General features: G+C 43.2%; 1 protein-coding gene across 18 annotated transcripts in view; it reads left to right on the top strand.

Annotated features, from left to right (window-relative positions):
- SLC25A26 (solute carrier family 25 member 26) overlaps nucleotides 1-22,952 on the top strand; it is a 133,706-nt gene that overhangs the window by 52,108 nt on the left and 58,646 nt on the right. For 16 of the 18 annotated variants that reach the window (XR_015701183.1, XR_015701180.1, XR_015701181.1 and 13 more), the window contains 2 exons: nucleotides 10,515-10,559; nucleotides 22,117-22,186. Coding sequence is in view for 12 of the 18 variants with exons in the window: in XM_087742904.1 (XP_087599030.1) it covers nucleotides 10,515-10,559; nucleotides 22,117-22,186 (115 nt within the window). In the remaining 6 variants the exon portion in view is untranslated. The remainder of the gene's footprint in view (nucleotides 1-10,514; nucleotides 10,560-22,116; nucleotides 22,187-22,952) is intronic. The other 2 variants (XR_015701185.1, XM_087742903.1) reach the window with 1 other exon arrangement.

Here is a 22,952-nt window from a genome sequence, read left to right on the forward strand (position 1 = left end):
TCTGCAGGGTGAGCAAATGAAGAAAATAAGGGTTTGTGTGTGTCTGGGGTGCTCCAGTTGTTTAGTTCTTGCCCACCAAAGCACCCTTGTTCCTCTGGATCCTGTTCCCATGCTCTTGTAGTTTGGCACACTTTCCTTATGTCCAAGCTGGGTAACTGAGTGTGAGAAATTGTTTTGGTTTAGCTTTATGGTTTAACATTGTGGTTATGATAGATCCTCAAGGCAGACGGAAATGAGGTGGCTGTTTAAAGACATGCAAATGAACTCAAAGGCTTATGGTGAAAGCATCTTCTCCGTAAATGAACTGAAACAAATCATTGAGAGTCATGGCTTTTATTTCCCCAGGTCTTATAATGGTGGTGCCGTTGTGCAAGCACGGTTAGACTCCTTTGAGGAAGCCTGCAAGAGGTTCTTGAAAGCGAACCCTCCCTGCTCTCTGCACGCTGGATTTGCATGTGCAGCCAGCCCCGTCTAAAGTTTTTTCCCAGCTTGCTGCCAGGCAGGAAGTTGGGGATGCAGGCGGCGGGATGGCTTTCCCAGGGGCTCGATTGCCCGGGACGAGTCTGCAAGTCCACACCTGGGAGGGCAGCGAGTCCCAGGTGGCCCTGCAGTGTCCGACCTGACATCGTACAGCTGCTGCCTTTGGGTGGGGGTGGAAGAAATGCTCTGTTAGGAGCAGAGTAGCTCTCCCAGCTAGGCAGGGGGGTCTGCCGGGTCCAGGGGGCTTCCTGTTTAAATAGTTACAGAGTCTGCAGAATTGGTTAAACAGTCCAAAAAAATTATAGAGGGTAAAAAAAAATAATAAGGGAACCATCCTTCCTGTATCTGTACGTGCATTGTCTAACTGTTCATTTGGGTTCTATCAAATGCTTGTTGCGATTTTTCAGTTCCCTTTAATGGGTTGTAGATTAGGTCTTTTGTAGTGTAGAATCAGATTAAAGTTTGTGGAACTGTAGCTGCAGTTCAGGAAAGCTCATGCTTTAATATGTAAAAGCTAAGAGAGATCATTGTCGTAAGCTCGTAGGTACCTCGATGTAACATAGGCAAGGCATTTCACTCTGACTTCTGCAAGACCATGTCTTGCAATTGGGTTAAAGCTGTTTATTAAAAAAATAAAAAAGGTAGATGAGGGAGAGAAAATAGTCCGGTCTTATTTCAGGCATACAGGATAGTCAGACTATTCAGTACAGGATTTAAGGACATATTAAACTGCTTCTCTATAAAGAAGTGGGAAATTAGACACGTGTTTTAGTGTTTTGCAGAACCAACTCCTATTCAGCTAAGACCAACGGAGATCACACGTGGTGAACTCTTTCAAGGAGTCTCTGAAGATCAGTCCTTTCACTCCACCGGTACTGACTTGCTGTTTAGGCTGCTGTATGACGGACCGCTCACCCTGGCCTGCCGAAGCTTCCCCTGTGTTCACCCTGAGCACTGATTCATTGGCACCCATCGGGGTGCTGCCCGTGAGACTGCGAGCACCTTGCAGGACAAGGCTATTTCTTCTTTTACCTGTCGTGTGCAATGCAGATATGGCTCTTCCTAAATAGCTGAAAATAGCAGTCGCAGAAGGAAGCTTAGCAATGCCCCGTTTTGTGAGATACTCAACAAAATTTTGAATGTGTATACGCACACAAGTGTGTATACATGTGTGTAAGATAAGTAAAATACCTTTACATGAATAGCATTTCCTAAATTTGACATTAATCTGCATTTTTTCTCTCTGCCACATGATGGAGATAATGGTGTAAGATACATAAACAGTGCTGTATGGGTTGTGCACTTCAAAGAAAGAAGTTTCAGCTTGGTGGTTTATAGTAGTTGTTCTGTTAATGTTGGGTTTGTACTAGCCTTGATAGAGTAATTTTCTCATAATATCTGTGGGGTGTTTTGTTGAAAGCGACATTTGGTTACTTGTCTTGTTCTGGTCGTCGTGTCCCCTCCCCGCAAAGCAAATACGCAAGAATACCCTTACCAAACAATCAGGGCTATCGATACAGCAAAACACCGAAGTTCGTGTTTTGTAAAACATTCAAAAGAATTTGCTTAGCTTGCATTAATTTTATTGGGACTTAAGTTGTACTTAAATGTACATGGTTTGGGCTCAGATATAGCTACTATTAGGGCTTTTGTGTACGGTTCTGTAAAAGCAGGGAATTTGCAGCAGTTCCTGCTTAAGAAGTTAAAAAGAGCTCATCCTAGAGCCTGCTCTCACCATGAGTCCGGGGCTGTGCATCCTGGGAAGGACATGGTAGGATCCGAGTTAGTTGATCCTTGTGTCGTATGCTAGAACCCTTGCATCCGCTCTCTCCTCTTTTCTCCATCTTGAGCATGGGTCCCGATCCAGAAGCTGTCGAAGCCACATGTGCAAAATTCCCAGTGATTTCAATGAACTTTGGATCAGGCCCATGTGCAAAGGCAGAAATGGATTTTCCCGTGGAAATTTTTTTAGTGTCATTCAGAAATCTCCTGGTGAGAGATGTATTTAATTTTTATGGTGAGAGCTGCTGTGCTATATTTGTAATCATAATGTAGTGACAAGGCATTTGTAACAAAACTGCTATAGGTTGAGATACATCCGGGAAGGGAGAAACGTGTTTCTTCCCAGTCTGTTAATTTTTTTTTGTGGCTGTTACTCTGAGGACAAGAGTTCCTATGCTGATGTCAGTGCAATTACAGCTGCACTGTTGTCAAGTTTCTTTGATTGAATATTTGCTGGATGAAGCAATACTCTCACTCCTCTCCATAGATGCACCTGCCTTGTGAATCAAACCCGCTGCTTGTTGAATTCCTTGTGCTTAGGTCCTTGTATCTCCTGCAAAATCCTCATTTGCGGAACTGTTCAACTCTGTGATACTGCAAATCTGTCGGTCCAGTGTCTGCCTATAATTTTTTTTTCTTTGATTAGAGTTTAAAAGTTTGTATTTAGAGGCTCTCCCTTGATAGGTACCTTTCATAAGGCATTTTTGTAATTATACTTACATTTAAAATGTTACATGTATGTAAAATGTACATTAAAATGCCTTCAAAGTTAGCGAGCTGACGTGCTTCCCGGCCAGCAGCACATAACCACGCATGTGTGTGTGCACCCACGTATTGATGTAATAGTTTCACCAAATGTTAGGGTTTTTCCTCAGAAGACTTTTTCCAGAAATGCTGCACTCCATGCTCTAGGGTTCTGCTCCTATGTTTTTTTCATGAGAACAAAGATTAGTCCTTCATGGTCCTAAACTCAATGCATGTGCATGACTTAAAGGCATTACCTACCAATAAATAGGAGATTAGCTGCGGCTTGTGTATTTCCTGATCAGTTCAGGTTTTTTCAGATGGCTCGTTGTTATCCCGTTTCCTTTAACGATGGGACACTTTAATGAGTTTGCCATCTGACATACATCTGCTTCCTGTTAAACAATACCTTCATTCTTCTAGAGCTGCTAAACTCATCTTTTATCCTACAAGATTTTTATCCGCGCCTTGAAAACAGCATGTACAAATCGATGTCGGCATATTCATTTTCGTGTTGAGGATTTTTTTGATACGTTGTTTTCGAGAAGGAATAGCACAACGGGCATCTCCTTTAGTGCTTGCTTGTTGGAGAATGGGAGAACATGGATATTATTTGTCTAATTAGGGACCGATCAGTCCAGCTCCTGTTTGAAGTCCCATAAGATTGACTTCTGTGGCTAACTTTATACGATTTCTAATAGTTACTCTGTCCTGCCAGCAAAGTAAGGGGCTGGTGCACAAGGGGGGGGGGGCGGATTTTAAAGGCTGTTAATGTTGTTTCTTTGAGGAAAGAGCCTTCAATAGCTCGATGATGATCTGTCTCACACGTGTGTGAAGTTAGTGCTCTGTGATCATCCGGCTCTCTTAAATCAATCCAGCCTGCATTGAGTTTGTGCATCTGCCCCAGTGCTTCTCTTTTTCCCATGTTTTGGGAACACGGACTCATGCCGGATCTCTGACCGTGTCTTTCCTCTTCGCTGGTCAACATTGCCCCTGCAGAAGAACTTTTTTCTTTTTTTTATTTTTCTTTTCTTTTTTTTTTAAATCATAAAACCTTTTCTAGTGGAGGGAAAACAGGATAGAATTTTCCTTGTATTTATTTGTCTCTACATAATGTTCTTTATACGTTGCTTTTACAATGAGTGTGTGGTGCTGTTTAAAAGAAAATCCTGTTGTATGTGAAGTTCTGCCACACGGGTCCAAAGGACGTCTGTGAGAATGGCTTGTAAGCCAATTAAGCAACCCTGTGGGGCACATAATATTTTGTCTCAGAAAGGAATTTACTTCCAAACACGTATGCCAGGTGACAAGTGGAAATACTTTGGGTTTAGAGCTGGGGAAACAGAGGAAGCAAGGTGCAGATATTTATTTGAGGGTTAGTGGGTGCTTGAATCAGAATAATGAGTATAATTCAGGAATTTTGTATTTCTTCCCATTTATAGCTTGCAGTTGTCTCCCAGCTCATGAAGGGTTAATGTTATTTGCTTGAAAATGAAGGAATTGCTGATTACCTCAGGTGGCTGCTAGTGCATGATCTGAAACTTTATTTTAATCATAGTCTTGGCACTGTTGAGACTGGTGTTTCTACCACCCTAAATGCCGTTCCTTTGCCTCTGGCAGTGCTGCAGAGCTATGCGTTCAACTCCAGAGAGCTGTGGAAAGCTGTTTGTTGCAAATGCGACTTTGATAGTTTTACCTGTGATGGCCCACCTTCCCATGGGGTTCCACCTCTCTTTGGCTTCGTGCAGTCTTACAGGAAGGTGCTGTGTGTGAACTTGCTCTTTCACTGTGTCCCTTGAAGAACAGAGCCAAGAGAAGATCTTTATGGTCATTGCTGTACCAGCGTTGTCATGCTTGCCCAAAGAGTTTTGATTCTAATTGCGTCAGTGTTTATTAACAAAGCCCTCCATCATTTATTTAACATATCAACTTGTCCATTCTTTCATGACGCTCCCACCTTTCATCTCTTGGAGCTGCCGGAACACGGCTGATGGCTTTGACAGTCTTTCATTCATGTTAAGATTACAAATTACCTTCGTTAGGATCCTTGTGGAGCCTGCAATTTATCAAGGAGGATCTGGGAGGCAGTATTAATTGAAGCTTTGCAAGAAAATAAGTCTGCTTTGTCAGCTTTGGGGTATACCATCGATGATGGCTGTGCTGAGCTCCTCTACACCTTCACCTTTAGTCAGTATTGTGGACAGCTACAGGTCTTCATAACGGTGTCTGTTGCTATTACCTCCGGCATGGCCACGGGAGAGGCTTACCTCATTTCATGCTATCTTTTCAAATCCCACCACGGGGAAAGTATATTTATAGCTGGAACATCAGTTTATCATAATCCAGATGTATTTGGCGTGTGAAGAATTTTAAGAGGACAAGACACTGAACCAGATTTACTGTGATTATTAACGGAAATGTTTTGGTGTTGACTCCAGTGGGCAGACAGGGTTGTTTTATTCTACTGTAATCTGAACCTATTTGAAAAGAACCATCTTTTATAAAGAAGCTGATTAAAAAAAAAAGGAATGTAAAGGGGACGTGGGTAAAGGAAAGATTGGTCTCCTGAAATTTGTGGTTTAGGTATCCTTGGAAAACAGTATATTTTTTGATACTCAGAAGTGGTTTATTAGGCTTTTCTTTGTAATTACAATGGAGAAGGCAGAGTTTGGCACCTGCAGCTCAGACACTGTGGTGAAGTACTCCTTATAAATAGAGGCTTCAACGGTGGTGGCATCTCTGTGAGCCTCGCCCCCGTGCGTGCGAGTGACAGGTTAGGCGCAAGTTTGAGAACTACTCCGTGATGACTGCAGTACATTCCTCCTGAAGGGAACACGTGTTCTTGCCGTTGGCCTTTGTGATATTAGTGCTGTCAAAATCCTCTTCATAACTGTTGGCTTTTCTCCCATTGCTGTTAATGTAGGGAACAGTGGAGGTGTGGGTGAGAGCAGTTTCTGGGACGGAGGTACAGTTTCAGGGATGTTGAGAAAGCTCTTACAAGGTGAGCCTGTTTCCTCCTCTGGCTGTTTATGCCAATCCTTCCTTCAGTATTTACTCTAACGTTTGTAAAAACAGATAACTCTTCTGGAGAGCAAGGCCCGCTGAACTGGAGACAGAGAAAACCTGAATAAACAAACATGTGCCACAGATTAGTAAGAACATCTGTAGGTTTTGTATTGTTTTGAGAACACATACCACATAGTTTTTCATTTCTGGTGCTTTTCTAGTTTCTCCCTTTCTTTCTGTCTCTCTTTTCTTCTCTTTAAATATATTACTAATAAAGGTTGGAGGTAGAAAGCACAGCTGGATTATGCATGACATGCCACTGTTTAATTTCTAGCTCGGAGGATGAGAAGAGTAGTTTTATTGTATCCTAGAAGAGAATAAAGCCACATGCAAATTCCAGCCATGGACATCTGTTTCCTCTTTGTGTGAAAGAATTCTCGTATTTGGAAGGGAATCCCAGTTCTGAAGAGGCTGATTTTTTTTTTTTTCCCCTTTTGGTTCTTCCCCCCCTTCTTTGTCACTCCTTCAGCATGTTCTCCTTGCTCCCTGGCTGCTGTGTTTCCTTCAGGACAATGTCAGCTTGCAATTTAGCATCAGATATTGAATGAGTGAATTTTGAGTTACTTTAAAATGTCGTTTTGTAGTTACAAAGAGTATTATTAAGCTCCTCCTTAAATATCTTTTATTTAATTAAACAGCATTTGGTGGGAGCACTTGTGCACTGTCATCAATCTTCAGTGCTTGCTGGTTGGTATTTTTTTTTTTAGAAGTGAGATGTGTCTATCTGTTGCTCGGGCTGTGAGGTGCAACTATTTCTAGAAGTAACTTATTAAAAATAATCTTTTAAAATCCTGCTGTATGAGGGGAATTAAGTAGGTCTGTAGAAATAAGAATCCGCAACGTTCATCACATTAAGTTAGGCATCAGGTGCTAAGGACTATAGGGACCAGAGTAAATGATAATTTCACTAACCTATAAAACATTTTAGGATAATGATTTACAGCTGTCTGGGGGCTTTAAACTTTTTTTTTTTTTTGGTGTAAGAGTTGACTCTGTTGAACAAACAGCACAGTTATATAACATGAGGCCAGGCATGAGAACTGGTACTCTCCGTCTATTTTATATTAACATCGAATGAGAGGTTGGTGGAGCTCGCCAGGGTTTCATATTTGCTGGCAGAAAGTTACCCACATGTGTGGACCACATTTTTATTGTTGCCTTAGCCTATTTCAGGCATAAATATCGCTGCCTGGCAGGGTGTGATTCTGTTCATTGCTGAAGAGCTTTTCTTTTAAAAAGCAAAATATGAAAAGGAATGAAATGCTGTAAATGTCAAATTAAGAAGTGTCCCCCGACTGCGAGATTTTGTCACATCTGTCGTGGTAGACGAATAAAGGGCAATAAGCCATCTAAAGGCTTTTTCGTTGTTGGATGAGTTACCTTTGCAGAGCTATTTCTTTTTGCATATATTAATACTAATTTTGGGCGTGGGCTGTTTAGTCTCTTAGGGAAATGAGGCTTATGGAAACAGAGTGTATGCACACGCGAACACAGAGCAGCCAGCGCAGCCCTTGGACATGTTGGCTATGGAAATGTCGCGGAAAGGCAGAGGCTGCAAAAATAAATAGAAGTAAATAAATACGTGTGTGAGGGGAGAATAAAGGCGACTAAGGGGTTTGAGGGAAGGCTTGCAATAGGAACTGAACTTTCAACAGGGGCTGTGGAATAGACGTCGAGAGGAAATGTGATGGAGGTCCCTGTCTCGGGAAGATCGCCGAACCCGGCTTGGAAATTATTTGGCTTCAGAGAATCTGAGGGCAAAAACCAAATCCACAGGAAGCCAGACTCCCTTTTGTTCCAGTACCCATGAAATTGTTTGTGTGGGTTTTGTTTTTAAGTCAGGATGTTGTCAAACAGGCTCCAATGGATGACTGTAAGAAATGGAGGACATCTCATTAAGATTTTCTTAGTGCAGGCAAAGGTGCTGCTCTGCTTATTTTTGTTGGTGGTGCTTCCTAGTTTGTTTTTTGCAAGTTTTCAAACTCTATTAAAGTGTGACTTATGGATGTTTAGGCCCTTATCCCGCAGGCATCTTAGAGAGGAGGGAGCCCAGCGGCTGTGCAGATCCCACTGACATACATCTGAAATCTTACCAGGCGTTTTGGTAGCCTGCGCCTCGCAGCATCTCATGGGGCGCACGGGGGAACGTGAAACCGATAATCCCCAATCCCCCATCTGAGCAGGACATGGAAAGGAAAGACCACTAATGCCAAAAATCAAACAGCAGTCATGAACAAATTTCCTCTTCAATTGAAATGCTTCTAGCTACGAGATAAAAAGGGGGTTATGTCAAAAGCTTCCCTTGTTGTCTTATTAACAGCTGCATAATTTTACCACTCATTTGCACATATAAGAAAGCAAAACTTGGAGACTGTATTTGAAAGCTTGTTTTGTGTGGTGTACAGCTGGATACAGAGCGTTTCCTTTTCTCTCTTTTAACAAATTTGAAGCAAATGTAGTGGGTATTGTTTCTTCTCTTTCTATTTTTTGGCCTAGATAATAGAAGATTATGTTGCTTTTCATTTTACATTGCAAAGAAATCATGCCATTTAACTCCAATTCAACAGTGATGCAGCAGCATGTGGAGATATATATATCTTCTCATAAATATATTACCACACATTACTGTCAAATAGCTGGACTTTTTCACCCAGTATTAAAAACAAAATTTAATTGCTACACTAGAGTTTCAAGGCCCTGATAAATAAGAGCCGTGCCTGACCTTTATTGCGGGGCTCTGGGATGCCACCAGGGATATTGCTCATTGTTCAAGATGACAAACTTCCTCTGAGATTTCAGTTTGTCAGCTCAATGTACAGCAGTGACATTGATTTCTTCTCACTGCCATTTCCTGCCTGAATAGATAACAAATTTTCTGTGGCAGGTGTCTGTCAAGCTTAGTTTTGCCTGGCAGATTAACTTAATAGACTCATTTATTAATCATTAGTTGCAACACAGTGAAGCAGACAATACTCTTTAACTCTTGTGATGTTGAATGGATGTACCATTTCAGATTCCTTTGTGTAGCTTGAATTTGGATTTAATAAGCCGTTCATATCTCTGTAGTGAATGTTTTTAACCTGGCGTTACGTTACAAAGAGCAAAGATTTATGTATTAGTTAAGCGTGACCCGTTTAGAGTGCGTACTACTTTTCATGGCAAAAGGTGCCTAAGTGCTTTCTGAGACTAATAAAATGATGCACAAACTACAAAATCAGCCTACATAAGGGTGAAAACTAATCCGACATGCATAATGCTTGGGAATAGAAAATAGATACTTGGAAGATTTGAAACTGGGGCTGGCTGACTGTTGAAGTGGAGGAGAGGACTCCAGAAGCGTTTAGGAAGGGTACAGCTGTAGGGCAATTCTGGCACAGGCTGGTATTTTCATAGGGACTCCTTCCTCCGAGATGTCTTGAGATAGATACCCAGGCTGGAGATAGCAAAGGCAGGGTTGGTACCAGAGGTGGATATCGGACAGGGCTTGTCAGAGTGGTGAAGGAGGAAGAGCCAGGAGAACTTAGTGGAAAGATTGGAGGAGGAAGAAACTATAAGGGAAGGCATAACCCTGGAAAGTGATGTCTCTTGTCACAAAGAATCACTCTGTTCATGGTGAAAACTGACTTATTACATGTGTTAGCCCTGCACAGCCTACAGAGCTGATGGAGACCTATGTTTCCTTTTTTCCTCTCATGTGTTAAGAGAGTTGGTTACAAGGTGGTTATCAGGGTAAAATCTGTAAAGGAGCTGGAAATGCACAGGCACTGCTGAGGACACAGGGCAGCAGGGGCGAGCGTAGGAAGAGATACCGGCTGTTGCTGGGCAGAAGAACCTCTCGTTATAGGTGATGAGAACAGAACCACCAAGCATCTCTCTTGGATTTTGGCTGGGTTGTGGTAGCTCTTCACAACCTGCTTTTAATTCTCTAGGGAGCTTGTTAATGTGAGATCAGTGGGAGATGTTCAGAAAAGTTTCTCTCTGCAGCTGATGCCCAAACAGCAAAGCCCTGGTTGGAACACAACTGTTTTCAGCTCGGCATTTGTGAGAGTATGTAGTGCTGAAGATGTTTTTCTGCCAGGCTGTGTTCCTGGCCTTGGGAGCGTGTTTCTTGAACCATGCTTATGGCTTTCTTGGCTAAGCGTCAAACCAAGAATGTCCCTGCACTAGATCATACTGCTTATTGCTCTTCTAGGCCACCTTGGTAACAATACATTAACCTCTCAGCAGGGAATGTGATAAACAAAATAAAACTGCTTTAGTGAAACCAGTCATTTAATGGCAGCATACATAAAGTGTCCTTAAAGATTTGTGAATGTAATAAGCTGCAGTTCACTGAGTGAACAATAACTGTTCCTAATTTAGCCAGTTGAGGAACATGCCAACCTAATTTGCTTTTGTAACGTTACGTTGTTGTTGTTTTTTTTCTTTTTCCACCTTTCCAGATTCCTTTCTCTCTGGTACAATTTCCCCTCTGGGAGTCCTTAAAGGTAAGTCCTCTTTAATGATAGAAATATAAGTTATACATTTCGCAAAGGCTTTCGATGGTAACTTATCTAACTTGATTATCACAATTATGGGCACATCCAAGAATCAGTAAGTATGTACCAACCTACCTGTGCATGTGAAAATCATTTGCCTGAATATCTGAAAAATAACAGGGAACATCTAACCGCTGATATGTGGCATGCAGTCTAAATTTTACTCCCCAGCATGCCAGAAATCTTATCTGCTACCCTAGCTATTTTTACTGATTAGAGTGCGAACCATCTTGGTTTGTGGTTCTTATTTTATTTTAATTTTTGTAGCATTTCACTCGTCAAGGTAACAGGCAGTTGCAAATGATACAGAGAAAACTGATTGAGCCTGGGTTTGTAGACAGGGAGAAACTCTCAGTGCATCGCTGGCAGGCTATTATGATTGGCTGTGTGTACGCTATTTCAAAGGTCATTTAAAGAAGGTGTCAGTTGGATGATATTTTAATGGTTCAGTCTTTCAGAATGATGCGTTGTTCTCCCACCAGCTCATTGCTTTGCTTATCATGGACAGAGTCAGGGTCTAGCTTTTTGAGCACAGGGTTGGATTTGAAGTCATGTAATTTCTCTGTCCCTCTGTTTTTTCCTTTAACTCACTGCAAAAGATGGAGGAAAGTCAGGGTTTTTCAGGAGCTTTGAGATCCTGGGTTGGAAGCACAGAAAATTATTGCAGATCATTAAAAGCATTCTAGCAAAATATAATAAGAGAGGAGGTGGAGGTAGAGTAATTTTCTTCCTGTTAAGGGTGCTGGACTCCTGAGAAAGCTTGGCACTGAGACCTAAACTGGGCAGAGGTACTGGGAAGGATGGGAACCGGTGATGATCCTCCTTGCTCCTCACTGCTTCTGTTGAGGGAGGAGGGCTTATGTTCTCCTTGGTCCTTGTATGCTTGGTTGGGACAATAGCTTGTCCTCTCGCTGTGTGTCAGTAGCTTGGGTTGTTCTGGAGGGATGAGCCCACAGTGTGAATGTTTGCATCTGGAGGCTTCGGGGAGTCAAATATAAGGGGAGCCCACAGGCAGGAGGAGCATGAAATACATTAAGAGCTTTCACAGAACTGAGCTGTGTTTTGCAGAGGATTCCGTAGGAACTTCATGAGCTTGGTCTGATGCGGTGTCTGGGTCTCGTCCCATTGCACAGGGTAGCTTTGGCTGCCTTATTAGGAATCTGTTTCCCTGCCAGTGTCCAGGAATGGCTTTCTGTAAACTCTTCGGCAGCGATACTGGCCTGACCTGCTAATTGTTAGTGCAGCAGCCGTGTTTGGGAGCAAGAGGTGGCAGTGCTTAAAGAGAAAAAGTGCAGTGTTCTTGCCAAAACCGCATAAAACAGCAAGATCGTGTAGCTGTTTTCAGAATGTAAAGTTGTTTTAACTAATGTCCATGTAGCTGTGACAATAAAATGTATTGTTTAGATTGCAGGCTTTAAAGAAGACAGTTTGAATTTAGCTAGCTGCAGGAGTGAGTCACTTAGGATGAAACATCATGTTTAATCTAAAGAGGTCAGTGCAGATCTGAAGAGAAACAAAACTGGGTTAGTTTGTTCCATGGACCAGTTGCAATATATTCTTCTGGCTGTGGAACCAAGAGTAGAAAATGGCAAAGATCAGTCTTGCATGCTCCGGTCACTTTGGCTCAAGCACATGGAGAGAGCTCAAGGTTTGTCACATCAAAGCCAGGCAGTGAAAGCAGAATACGTTTTGCTTATCTGAATGAAGCTCTTAAAAAATTGCCCTGACAGTACAACAAAGGAGAAAAAACATTACGGTCCCATCAACAGGCTGGATGTGGCCAGTAGCATCAATAAGAGTACAATTCAGGCTAGGGCTTCTCACGGGTGCATGAAGAGGCAGTAATTAAGAAGAGGTAGGAGCGCAAAGGACAAGAGACAAACGGTGCACAGCCTGAACGCAGAAGAATTTACTGAAGCTGTTGGCTCAGTAATGTCTGAGGGACTATTCTGCACTGTATTAATGGGATTACTTGAGAAAGTGAAAGTGAGAGCAGTTGTGTATGACGTGTGTGGATCATCTCACAGAGGAGAACAGAACAAGTGCTACGGCGGTGTCATTTTTAAAACCATTAGTACAAAGTTATGTAAGCTGATGGATGATAGACTCAGTCTTATAATTCCCCGAACAAGCTAAGCACCATAAAAATGAGGAAAAATATCTTTCCAGTGTAAAGGACAGCTAGCGAGGCACATGGAAGAAGAAAAGAGTTTCCTTTTCCTTCACATATGTGCTGGCTGCAGCCAGCAGCAGGGTGTTAAGCTTAAAGAAGCCTAATAAAGGCTTGTCGTAGGCAGCATATCAGGTGTTTCTGTATCCCATTTTTTCTCTGTCTGCTTTGCTCTGAGATGCTCTGGTTATTCTTTGTGCTTCCAGCAGGCTTTAGCCACATGGTTTACATGCACAGTTTTCTTCTGTCTGTGAACGTAGACCAGCTGTCCTATGTGAGAGTAAACTTGCGTATCACGCACTAAACTAAGTTAGAAGAAGAAGAGAGAACATTGTACAGATGACAGAACTATAAGGTTACTTACACTGTGTGTGCTGGAAAAGAAGGTATTGCAGTAATTAGGAAGGAATAGGTACTGCTTCAACTCCTGGCTTTACTTCCAGTTATTCAGGTGAACACACAATTTAGACTCATTTCTTAGATCACAGTGACTCAAGAAACAACAGCAAAAAATGATGGTGACTTTAATTAAAAAGAAAAGTCTTTTTTTTTTTTTTTTTGGAGGTAGGTAGCATCCACTGCTATGTGCATGCTTTCCCAATTCTTCATTTTTCCATATTTTGATTTAGGCACAGATTATTGATACAAACCAAAGGGGAGAAGGAAACTGTGCTATGATGTATCAGATTTCAGGACAGACGTAATTCTCTGCTAGTGTGAGTTAGTGCAGTGCTTCTCTGTCTTTTTAGCCCAAGCCTTACAGCTAAAACAATTTTGAAGACTTCTCAGAGTTCAGGAAAAGAAGGGGGATTTCAAGTTTCATTCCCTCTCTGCTACACCAGCCCTTGGAGGAGCACTGCGGGTGATTACCACTGTGACAGTTTGATCAGGTTTAGGTTCTTTTAGGTGGGGCTAATGCTTCTGATCCCACCTCAAAGCCAGCTGGCCATGAAGAAAGGCAGCAGAACATAGTTGTGGTGTGCTTCCCAGGTGCCAGCCGAGCACACTGCTTTCCGTATTAGTTCAAGTTTTGGAATAATGTAAGATACAGTCCCCTCGTATGCTGCCCTGGAATTTCCAGGGTGCCTCTGTAACTTGCTTTGGAAATACTATATGTGTGTTCTTCATTGTGGGAATTTCAAATTACAGGGTCTGTGTGTTTGGCATGAAGTCGTGGTGGGTTGCAGGGAGCCTGGCGCAGCTCCCTTGCTTTCACCCCGCTGCCAGGGCTGTGAGCCTCCGCTCAGATGACTGTGGCACTGTGGAGTTCATCCCTTCTGTGGGATCTTCTGTTCTGCTCTGTTCAGACATTTTATTCAGCACTTCTAATCATGATATCTGAGTACCTACCAACAGCACATAAATAATTTATCGTTTGTTTCATGTTGCGTTTTAATCCATAATTTTTCTCTTTTAGGACCTAACTGAGGAAAAAGACAACTTTAATTTCTGCTGTGGGGATATTGCAGAAATACAGGGCATCAGGTTTTTTTCAACAAAGTGGAGTTTAAAAAAAAAAAAAAAACAAACGCAAAATCAAGAGCCTCTGGCCTCTGGTTAGGTTTGAGTACAGAAACATCTTGTCAAAAATGCCTGCTTCTTCTGAGTGGAAATGGTCAGATCCCTCAGACAACAGTGCTGTGCGTAAGATAAACCCGTCCCAGGTGAAACAAGACTCAGTCCTCTTGGGTTTTATATTTCTGCATGTTGGCCGCGCTTCAGAGCCTCTGAGAGTTACTCCCATGCAGCTGTACATGGAGAATGCTCTCTTTATAAACCAAATGTATTGTATGTCTGGAGAAAAGGCTCTGGTAGCCAGTGAGGAGGGAAGGAACAGGCAGGACAGCAGGACATAGGTCTCAAATGAGTAGACTTGAAAAATAAGGGCTTTTTTTGTTTGGTTGGTGGTTTTTTTTTTTTAAGGAGGGAAAACAGACCTACTATCCTGGGAAACTTTTGTCTTTTTCATCAGACACGTCCGATTCTGACATGAGGCACTTGGATGTTGCTAAGACTATATAACGTCAGGGTCAGGCTGACTTCACCCTGCAGACTCTGTGTGCCAGCGAGTCCTGCTCTTGCACACGCAGCCCGTCTGGGAGGGCTGGCACAGACTGTGCTGCTCTGCTGGCCCGTGACCTGCAAGGCAAGATAAAAATCTTGGACCAACCATGCTCAAGGTGATGTTCTGGCTCTTCTGGCACTCAGTGGGGCCAGGATTTCCCTCTTTGTCTCGGTGCAGGGCAAAACCTAAAGCTCTTAGACTTTCTGCAGCTGTAGTGAGCCCACGTGTGTTAGTGGGGGTTTTTTTGTCCCTAGCTTTAGCAATAAGAGAATTTTCTCAAATCTGTAAGTCTCACAAATTAACACGTGTTTTACAAAGAGAGATATTTGGTTGCACCTTCAGAGGCAATAGCTAGAGACAGGGAGCTGAGAACAGGTCTCTCTTGTAGGATTTTGTAATGACTGTGGTGGCATGTGTTAGTGGTGTAAGATGCTGAACAAGCAGAGGAATACTTCAGTGGCTTCAGGAGAAGAGAATGGTTTGAAGACTACACACAGGCACATTTCCACCCTGTAAAGTAAGTGGGGCATCGAAGTAAAGAGAAGGGGAGAGTCCAGCCGTTCCCCTGCGAGGCTGAGCAATAGCAGAAGGTTGGCTGGGTTAGAACAGAAGTTCCCCATCTTGTTCCTGAACTGGTTTCTGCCCACACAATGGACAACAGGCTTGGGATTGGGCTTATACTTCCTTAGGTCCCTTGTTTTCTGTCCAGGTTCAGCTGCCACCCCAGGCACAAGGCACTTGTGTTGAGAGGAACAGAGCTTCAGAAATCTGCTGGTGGACTGGACTGTAGATCCACACAAAGGCATTGGCACGTGTACTCGTTCGCTTGATTCTGCTGGTTCCCCCCTCCAGAGAGCTCAACTTCTGGGGGCTGGTATAGGCAGTCTAGGCTGTGAACCAGCCTGGTTCGAGGGTGGGCTCAGCCTTGCTTGTAGTTGTCAGTGCAGATATACTTCTGAGAGATACCTTGAAGCATGCTGTGCAACGACTGCTGGGTGGGTTTCCGTGGAGGATGAGGCCTCTAATCTTGGTTGGAGCTCATTGCACCTGATTTTTAAAGTTAATAAGAACAAAAAGTTTACAGAATGCTTCTGCCCAGGCAGCTGGGGTTCTCAGCAGTAATACGTGTTTATAACTCCACCATTGAAAGAATAAACCACATGCTATTTTCCTCCTAAAATTTACAATCAAATCTGTTGCTGTTTAACAGGGTAAGTAGAAAATAGAGGAATGTAGCCAAACTGGGCCTAAAATGGCTTTCCCTGCTCTATAGGTAGGTGACAGCTTTCCTTCTTTCCTGGAGAAGCAGTCTGGTATTTCTTTTCTGCTGTGCTCAGCTGCGTATAAGTCAAGAGTAAATGAAACCCAGGCCCGGCTTTAAACCCATTTCCTTGCAGGCACTGTAGTAAGTGTTCTACCATACCTCGCTCCTTCTTTGAGTAACGATCGGCCTGATTTAGGGATTAAGTCCTAATCGTTAAATAACACTAACGTGTCTGCCATTTGCTTAGGTGCTGTATCGGGAAAACAGATTTCCATGGCGGTGTTTCGAGGCGTGATGTAACTTGCGGCCAATGTGGCGTGTGCATGCCATTAGTATAACGGCTGCATTTTTCTCACAAAAGAACAATGTACCCAACAGCTGTTCAGCAAACAGCCCTTGCTTTATTAGTGTCACAATAAGTGTCATTCACGCAGTCTTGAAGCACAGTCGAAGGAATGCTATACGCCATCTGCACCAAAGAGGAAGAAACAAATGCAACCCTTACTTACAGCACTGCAGACACGTTTGAGAAAGTCAGATGGGTTTGGATCATCAATGCAGCTTTTAAAACAACAGAAGTAAAACAGACTCGTGCAGTCTGTAGATACAGAGCCAGATTGTGATGCTCTTGGTCATGCCTAGACCACAAGCAGTTCTCTAGAAGTCTGAGAGCTTGCCAATGACGTCTGGGGACGTTTGGTAGAATATAGAAGTAATCAATGTGAAGGGCTCACCATTTGATTCGGACACTTGCTGCTTGCTGAAGAACCTTAAGAGACTCATGTAATTCTTCCATGTAATTTCTTCACACAAGCCTGCAACAAGCGCAGATTTATTAGCAGGTAGTAGCAGTGCAGATGCTCAAAGAAAGCCATCCTACCTTTGAAGTGATTTTTCAGAAGTGCATTTTCCTCCTCAGACACATATATGGCCCTTCGTGCCATGGAAACTGAGCGTAGCTGGCGTATTATGTTCTGCCTTGCCACGGGAACACTGTTTCGAAGACATTTTCTTTAACCAGGCTTTTAGCACATCCATTTTGATTTACATCCAAATGGGTCACAGACATCAATGCAGTATTATATGGGGAGAAAAAGGGAATGAAATGCTTTTAACATGAAAAATATGCTGTTGCGTGTAGGCCAACTTTTGTTCTCTTTCTCTCAATTTATCTAGGATTTGGGTGGGTTTAATTCTAGGGCCAAATTCAGTACTGGCATAAGTGAGCGCAACTCCATTAGTGTGAATGGAGTCTCAATGTTTATGTCAACAGTGAACTTAGATCACTGAATTTTTCCCATCTTTGGGCTTGCATGTTTCCTGCAAGATAATATACACATGAACTGCACATATGCTGCACATATGCACATAAAAATTCACTGGGGAGGGCGTTTGGCTCTATGCTTTTTGCCTTTATGTATAGAAACTGCAATTGGCTTATGAATTTTTTGCTTCTCCTGTAGCTAATGTGCCATGCATCTGTAAGGATCAGCCATGCAGAATGCCACGTTGCAAGTAAAATACCTAGTAGCAAAGGCAAGCATGAAAATTGCTTTTCTTTCCTTAGTCTGCAGGACTGCACATGCACACAAATCCACGTGATTAATTTGGAGAGATTTTTCTCCCCTCTGTTATCATGAAGTTGAGCACTGCCTTGAACGGAGGGGTACGTAGAAATACTACAGATGCTTATCATTGGAGTGAATTGTAATATTTACTCAGCTGCAGGCCTCAAGTTTATTGTATGCCATGAGGTCTGCTTGCCTCTTAGTGCCTGAAGAATAGCAAGGCCAAGGCAGAGATGTCTCATTCTCTGCGATGCTTCCTGCAGCGTTTGGGGTGTTGGTCTGGTCGTCAGGTTTGAGAGAGGTGCGAGTGTTGCACCTTCCCAGGATCACCACAGCTTAGGTGTCCTGAATATAGGCCAAGACCCAACTGCATTGGGAGCACAAAGCTGACAGATGATCTCTGCCCCAAACTTCTACCACAAACCTAAGGCAAAGGTGACAGGCACGCACAGGTAAGGAGTTGTGTGAACTAGTCCAAGGTTATTGGCCATCTGGAGCCCAGGTGTCTTCAACACATGAGGAGCCCATGTTGGTGGGCACCATATACCTCCCCCCTGTATTTAAAGGTGGTGGTAGTATTTTCTTTTTTGGTTTGTTTTTTAGATTGAAAGGCCTTTGGTATATCCTAAGAGTGACTTTTCCAATGCGCCTTCTGCCCAGCAAAATGGGGTGTCCTTGTATTCTCGGTATCAAAGGAGCTAAATAACGTTTGTGGTGAGAAACAGAGGATGCTGGCCTATGGGACAGTATGAAATGGGATTGTCAGGAAGAAAAGTAAGGTTCTGCCCACATATAACACTTGACCCTTCTCTGCGAACATTATCCTTGTGAGTAATTAGAAATCTGCATTCAGGCTTCCCACTGTGTCCCATCCCTTGAGGACACACCCGCTGTATTGCTTTACACGGTACAGCAATGCACAGCGAGATTTACATATATATCACATGAAAGTGTTTACAAAAAAAATTAGCATGTGATTGAGCTGGGAAGCTGCAGAGGGCCCCAACTGTACGAGTTTCCATGCGCTTCAGCCAGAAGATTTATTTCCAATTTGTTATTCATAAGGGAAGAGCGAGAGATTGGGATGGGGTCCTTTGAAGTGGAAAACAAAGTCTTCTATTCAGCCTTCAGCTTAATAGAATACACATGACACAGGCTTGGCATGGCGGCCTGCTTTCATGTAATGTGCTCCTTGTCATTTTGCTTTCCTAGGCTGTGAATACTAGTGGGAATGGGTATTGCCCTGGAAAAGTCTCGTTATCTCCTGCTGCCTTCTGCGGGAGGAGCAGAGTGTAAGCAGGTAGGAGCCATTTGGTGGCGGTGGTGGGGAAACCAGGCTGACCCAATTATTGCAGTTGTGTTGCTCATAATTCCCGGTTTATGTTTTATATTGAAAGAGCAGGTGTGGGAAAAGCAGCATAATTGCAGGGCTCCTGCAGGTGTTACGCGGGCACTTCTGCCCTGTTGGGAGACCCCAGCAGAGAGCAGTGACCCCTGGGCTCCTGCCTCTGACAGCCGTCTTCTGCGTGACCGGAGCTCTCGCCGTTATCCCCCCGACTGGAAGCGACTGAGGGAAGGCGCTTCTGAATTTGTGCAGCATCTAGGATGGTGGAGCATGACCTAGGCACTGCATCACCGCAAATAACCAGTGATTCTGTCCAAAGTCGATGTTTTGGGGATATGTGTATAAACCCAGTATTTCAAGAATGCAGCCCCGGTTTTACAGTGGTGGTGGTATTACCTATATCTATAAGCCTCTAATAGCTTCTGTGCTTTGCCCTGTGTTAGTAGTATTAAAACCATGCTCAGTGCAGCACAAAGGCGAGTGTGTTTGAAGAACTTACAAGCCCAGCTTACCACAAAGCCCTGTCAATTAGAGGGTCAGTGGGCTATGAGAGGAAACATGCGTGACCTTCAGTGCATCAGCTTGGCCCGCAGCGTGAGTGTGGTTAGAAAGAATTTGGACCAGAGTCCTGCTGGTCCTCTTGGCCCTGTGACACTTTCTTTTCTTGGCTTCCTCTGGGATGATGTCCTTGTGCCCCGCTTCTCTCTTGCTCTTCAAGTTCAGGTTTGGAGCTCTGGGTGAATCACCGAAATCAGAGATGGAAAGAAATGCATGAAGTCATCTCGTCCTGCCCTTGCCAACGCAGGATTATTCCCCGCAGTACAGTCTTGAGTGCCTTCTCCAGTCTATTTTTAGATGACTCAAAGGAGAGGGCTTTCCTCTCCTCCCTGGGGAGGCTGGCTCCGACGTTCAGTAGACCTCACTGTTGGGGAATTTTCTTCCTGTTCTCCAGCCTCAATTCTCCTTTTCCCTAATTTAATTGAACTGTTCCTGGCTCCACCCTTCTAAACAATTTTCCATATTGAAAGACTGTTGCAAATACCTGTTGTCAATTTGCAGGCATAACTGATGGGAATTCATTACTGTTTGCCTTGCTTGGCAAAGGCTCTTTGTGCAGAACTGTACTGGGAAGCCAGGCTTTATCAGAAACTAGATTTCAGAGCTACATGCCAACAAATAAGAATGACCTTTTCCTACTTCTTTGGACAATGTCATTATCATAAAACCCCAGCATGACCGAGAATTGGCTGGGCTTCTGGCAAAGCCATGAATGTCTGTATTAATGTGCTGGTTTTCCTCATAATCCTCCAGCAGATCTTCCATAGTGCTTTTTGCATGACAGAAGTTACTGTTCTGAGTTCTTGGGTTTAGTTGTAGACGTGTACACAGTTGGAGAACATTTAATTAAAAAATACAGTAATTCTGGTTTTATCAAGTGGCTCCAGCAGTTAAATTTCTAAACCCTGACTTTCAGTTTGAGATTTCTTAAGCACCTGAAGTGTTTTGAAAATGGGATTTACGCTTTGACAATACATAGATGCATTGGAGCGTAGCACCCTTTGTCTTAGGGGGTGAGTGTCCTTCATCCAGCAGGACCGACTTGCGAGAGAACTGTAAGTTATTCCAGAAGAGCATCTTATGGCTTTGAAGAATTATGAATCCCTATTTATTTATTTATAAGATGAAAACCAGTTTCTGCTGTGGGTGACAGCAGAATAGAAGCCCATACTGAAAACGCCAGGAAAAGAATGGCTAGCATTAAAGAGAGTGAAATCCCTTTAGTGCTTTCGTACAGCAGAGCTGCAGCTATTTAGCTATGGCAGGGTACCAAACAACATTGTGGCTGGCCATTGTTGCTTGAACAGTTTGATTTTTAAAACATTCAACTGAAATGTAACCAGCAGCCAAGTTGGAAGAAGCGAGTCACAAGGACAGCATGTTAAATGAAGAGTCAGCAAATGAGGGAAACGAGTTCTCATGCCCTGGTGGAAAGTGGCTGTACTGCAGACCGGGAGCCCCAGAGCAATATCTCAGCCTAGCACAGCTATCGGGTTGCTTTCAAGAAAATTTTATAGTGTAGAAGTAATATGGCTTTAAAAAGAATGAGGTAGTGCCGCAGCTATACAATAAAATTACTGATTTCTTTGTGGTAGGCCTCAGAAGGGCCGTGGGTCCCATCCTTTTTTGCTCAGCACTGGTCCTCACATCATAAACCAGAAACTTCTCCTCCAGAGAACTTCCAGTGTTAAGCGTTTCAGGAGATGGGAAAGGGGTGACAGAGCGGCGTGGAGGAGGAGAGAACAAAGTGACCGTAGCTGGCATAATAAAAACCATCCCAGCGCGCGTTGGCCTTTGTTGGCGATACCGATCTGACTCATAAACTGTTTGCCGTGATTCTCGATATGTGTTTTTTAGAAGGCACCGTTCTCGGTGGTGTTTTTAAACGTGCATGTTTAAATGATGCTGTGAGTTAAATGGATTGGAGCATGGTGTGTGGGAGCAGTGGAGAGAAGGGTGTGTGGTCCCTAATGACGCCAAGTGAAAAACAGAGACACACCTGCTTTGGGATATAATGGGAGTGATAAGAGTAATTTCTTAACGATGGGGGTTTTTTGGGAGTACGAGGGGAAGGGTTGGTTTGAGAAATGTGGGGGGGCAAACAGGACTTCTGTCTCGCTGTGCTGGGGACTGTTCATTTTAAATGGGAGTGTTTGGTACATCTGGGCTGAACTGATACTGGTTCTTGCATGCCGTCCCCCCTGCTCAGTGTTTTGCTTTGCACTGTTTTATCTCCCAAAAAGAAAACAATTTCACAAAATATTTGCAAAGTTGCATGGCCGCAGGCTTAAATACATACATATGAAATCCCTGAAAGCAATTTGCTTCAAGCCCTCCTCAGTTCCAGACATCTTTCTCACTCCATCTGCTCGTTCAAGTACACAAGTTCCTTGGGAAAAATCACTTATTACATCACTGAAAAATGCCACAAAAATAGCTTTTCACTTAAGTTCCCATCCTCAGAGTTAACTCACATGGGGATCAGATAGATTCAAACATTTAATAACTTCTTATTTTCCTTTCTCTTTAAACACAGGATCTCTGGTCATGGAAGCAGGGTCACGTGGTGGATTCTTGGCAGTCAGCAGTCTGTGGAGCTTTTGCAGGTGCAAAGGATTATATGTTATACTGGGAAGGACTAAAGAAGAAAGGGAAAAATGTGCAAATCTATTAAGTATAGCAGAACAACATTCCTTTGTAATTCAAGTTTGTTTAGAAGAAAACGGATCCAGTTGTTGTCTGGAAATAGGAAAGCCAGCAAAGGAAAGAGAAGGAAAAAAAAAAAGACTCAACACAGGGTGTCTGTTTGAAAGACAACCAATTTGTTTTTGACAAATTTCTGTTATTTAAAAACCAGGGGCCTGTCAGTCAGACTTTGCGATTATTTCAAAGTTGATTTGTAAAATCCTCATCCAGGAGAAACTTTGCTTGGGTGGGGGTTTGTGCAGCTGTCTGCTCTGAGCACTTCCCCAGGGGTTGAAGCGATTGCAGCGAGAGGCCGTGATTCACCATTCATGTGACAGCTCTGACAGCCATGTAGATTAACTAGAGTCAGGAGAGCAGAGGCTAGCACTGCACAGCCGGGAGGCAAAAGCCTTCCGCAGCAAAAAAAAAAAACGGAGGACGAAACATCTGGGCAATCTCCAGACACTAGAACAAGAATAAAGAGTGGCAGAATACAATACTGCACTATTTATTACCAAACAAGCCAGAAGTTAATTGAATTCTTCAGTAGGCTTCTTGCTTGATTTTAGCCTACTGTAGTTGTTTCAAAAAAAAAAAAAAAAGGAGAGAAAAAAATCAATTAATGACTCATCAGTATAGCTGACAAGTTTGAGGGAGGAGAGATTCAACTGCCTTAATAGAAAAAAC

The sequence above is a fragment of the Nipponia nippon genome, unplaced genomic scaffold, assembly GCF_047370975.1.
Source record: "Nipponia nippon isolate SJK-2023a ecotype South Korea unplaced genomic scaffold, ASM4737097v1 scaffold_9, whole genome shotgun sequence".
NCBI classification, from domain to species: Eukaryota; Metazoa; Chordata; class Aves; order Pelecaniformes; family Threskiornithidae; genus Nipponia; species Nipponia nippon.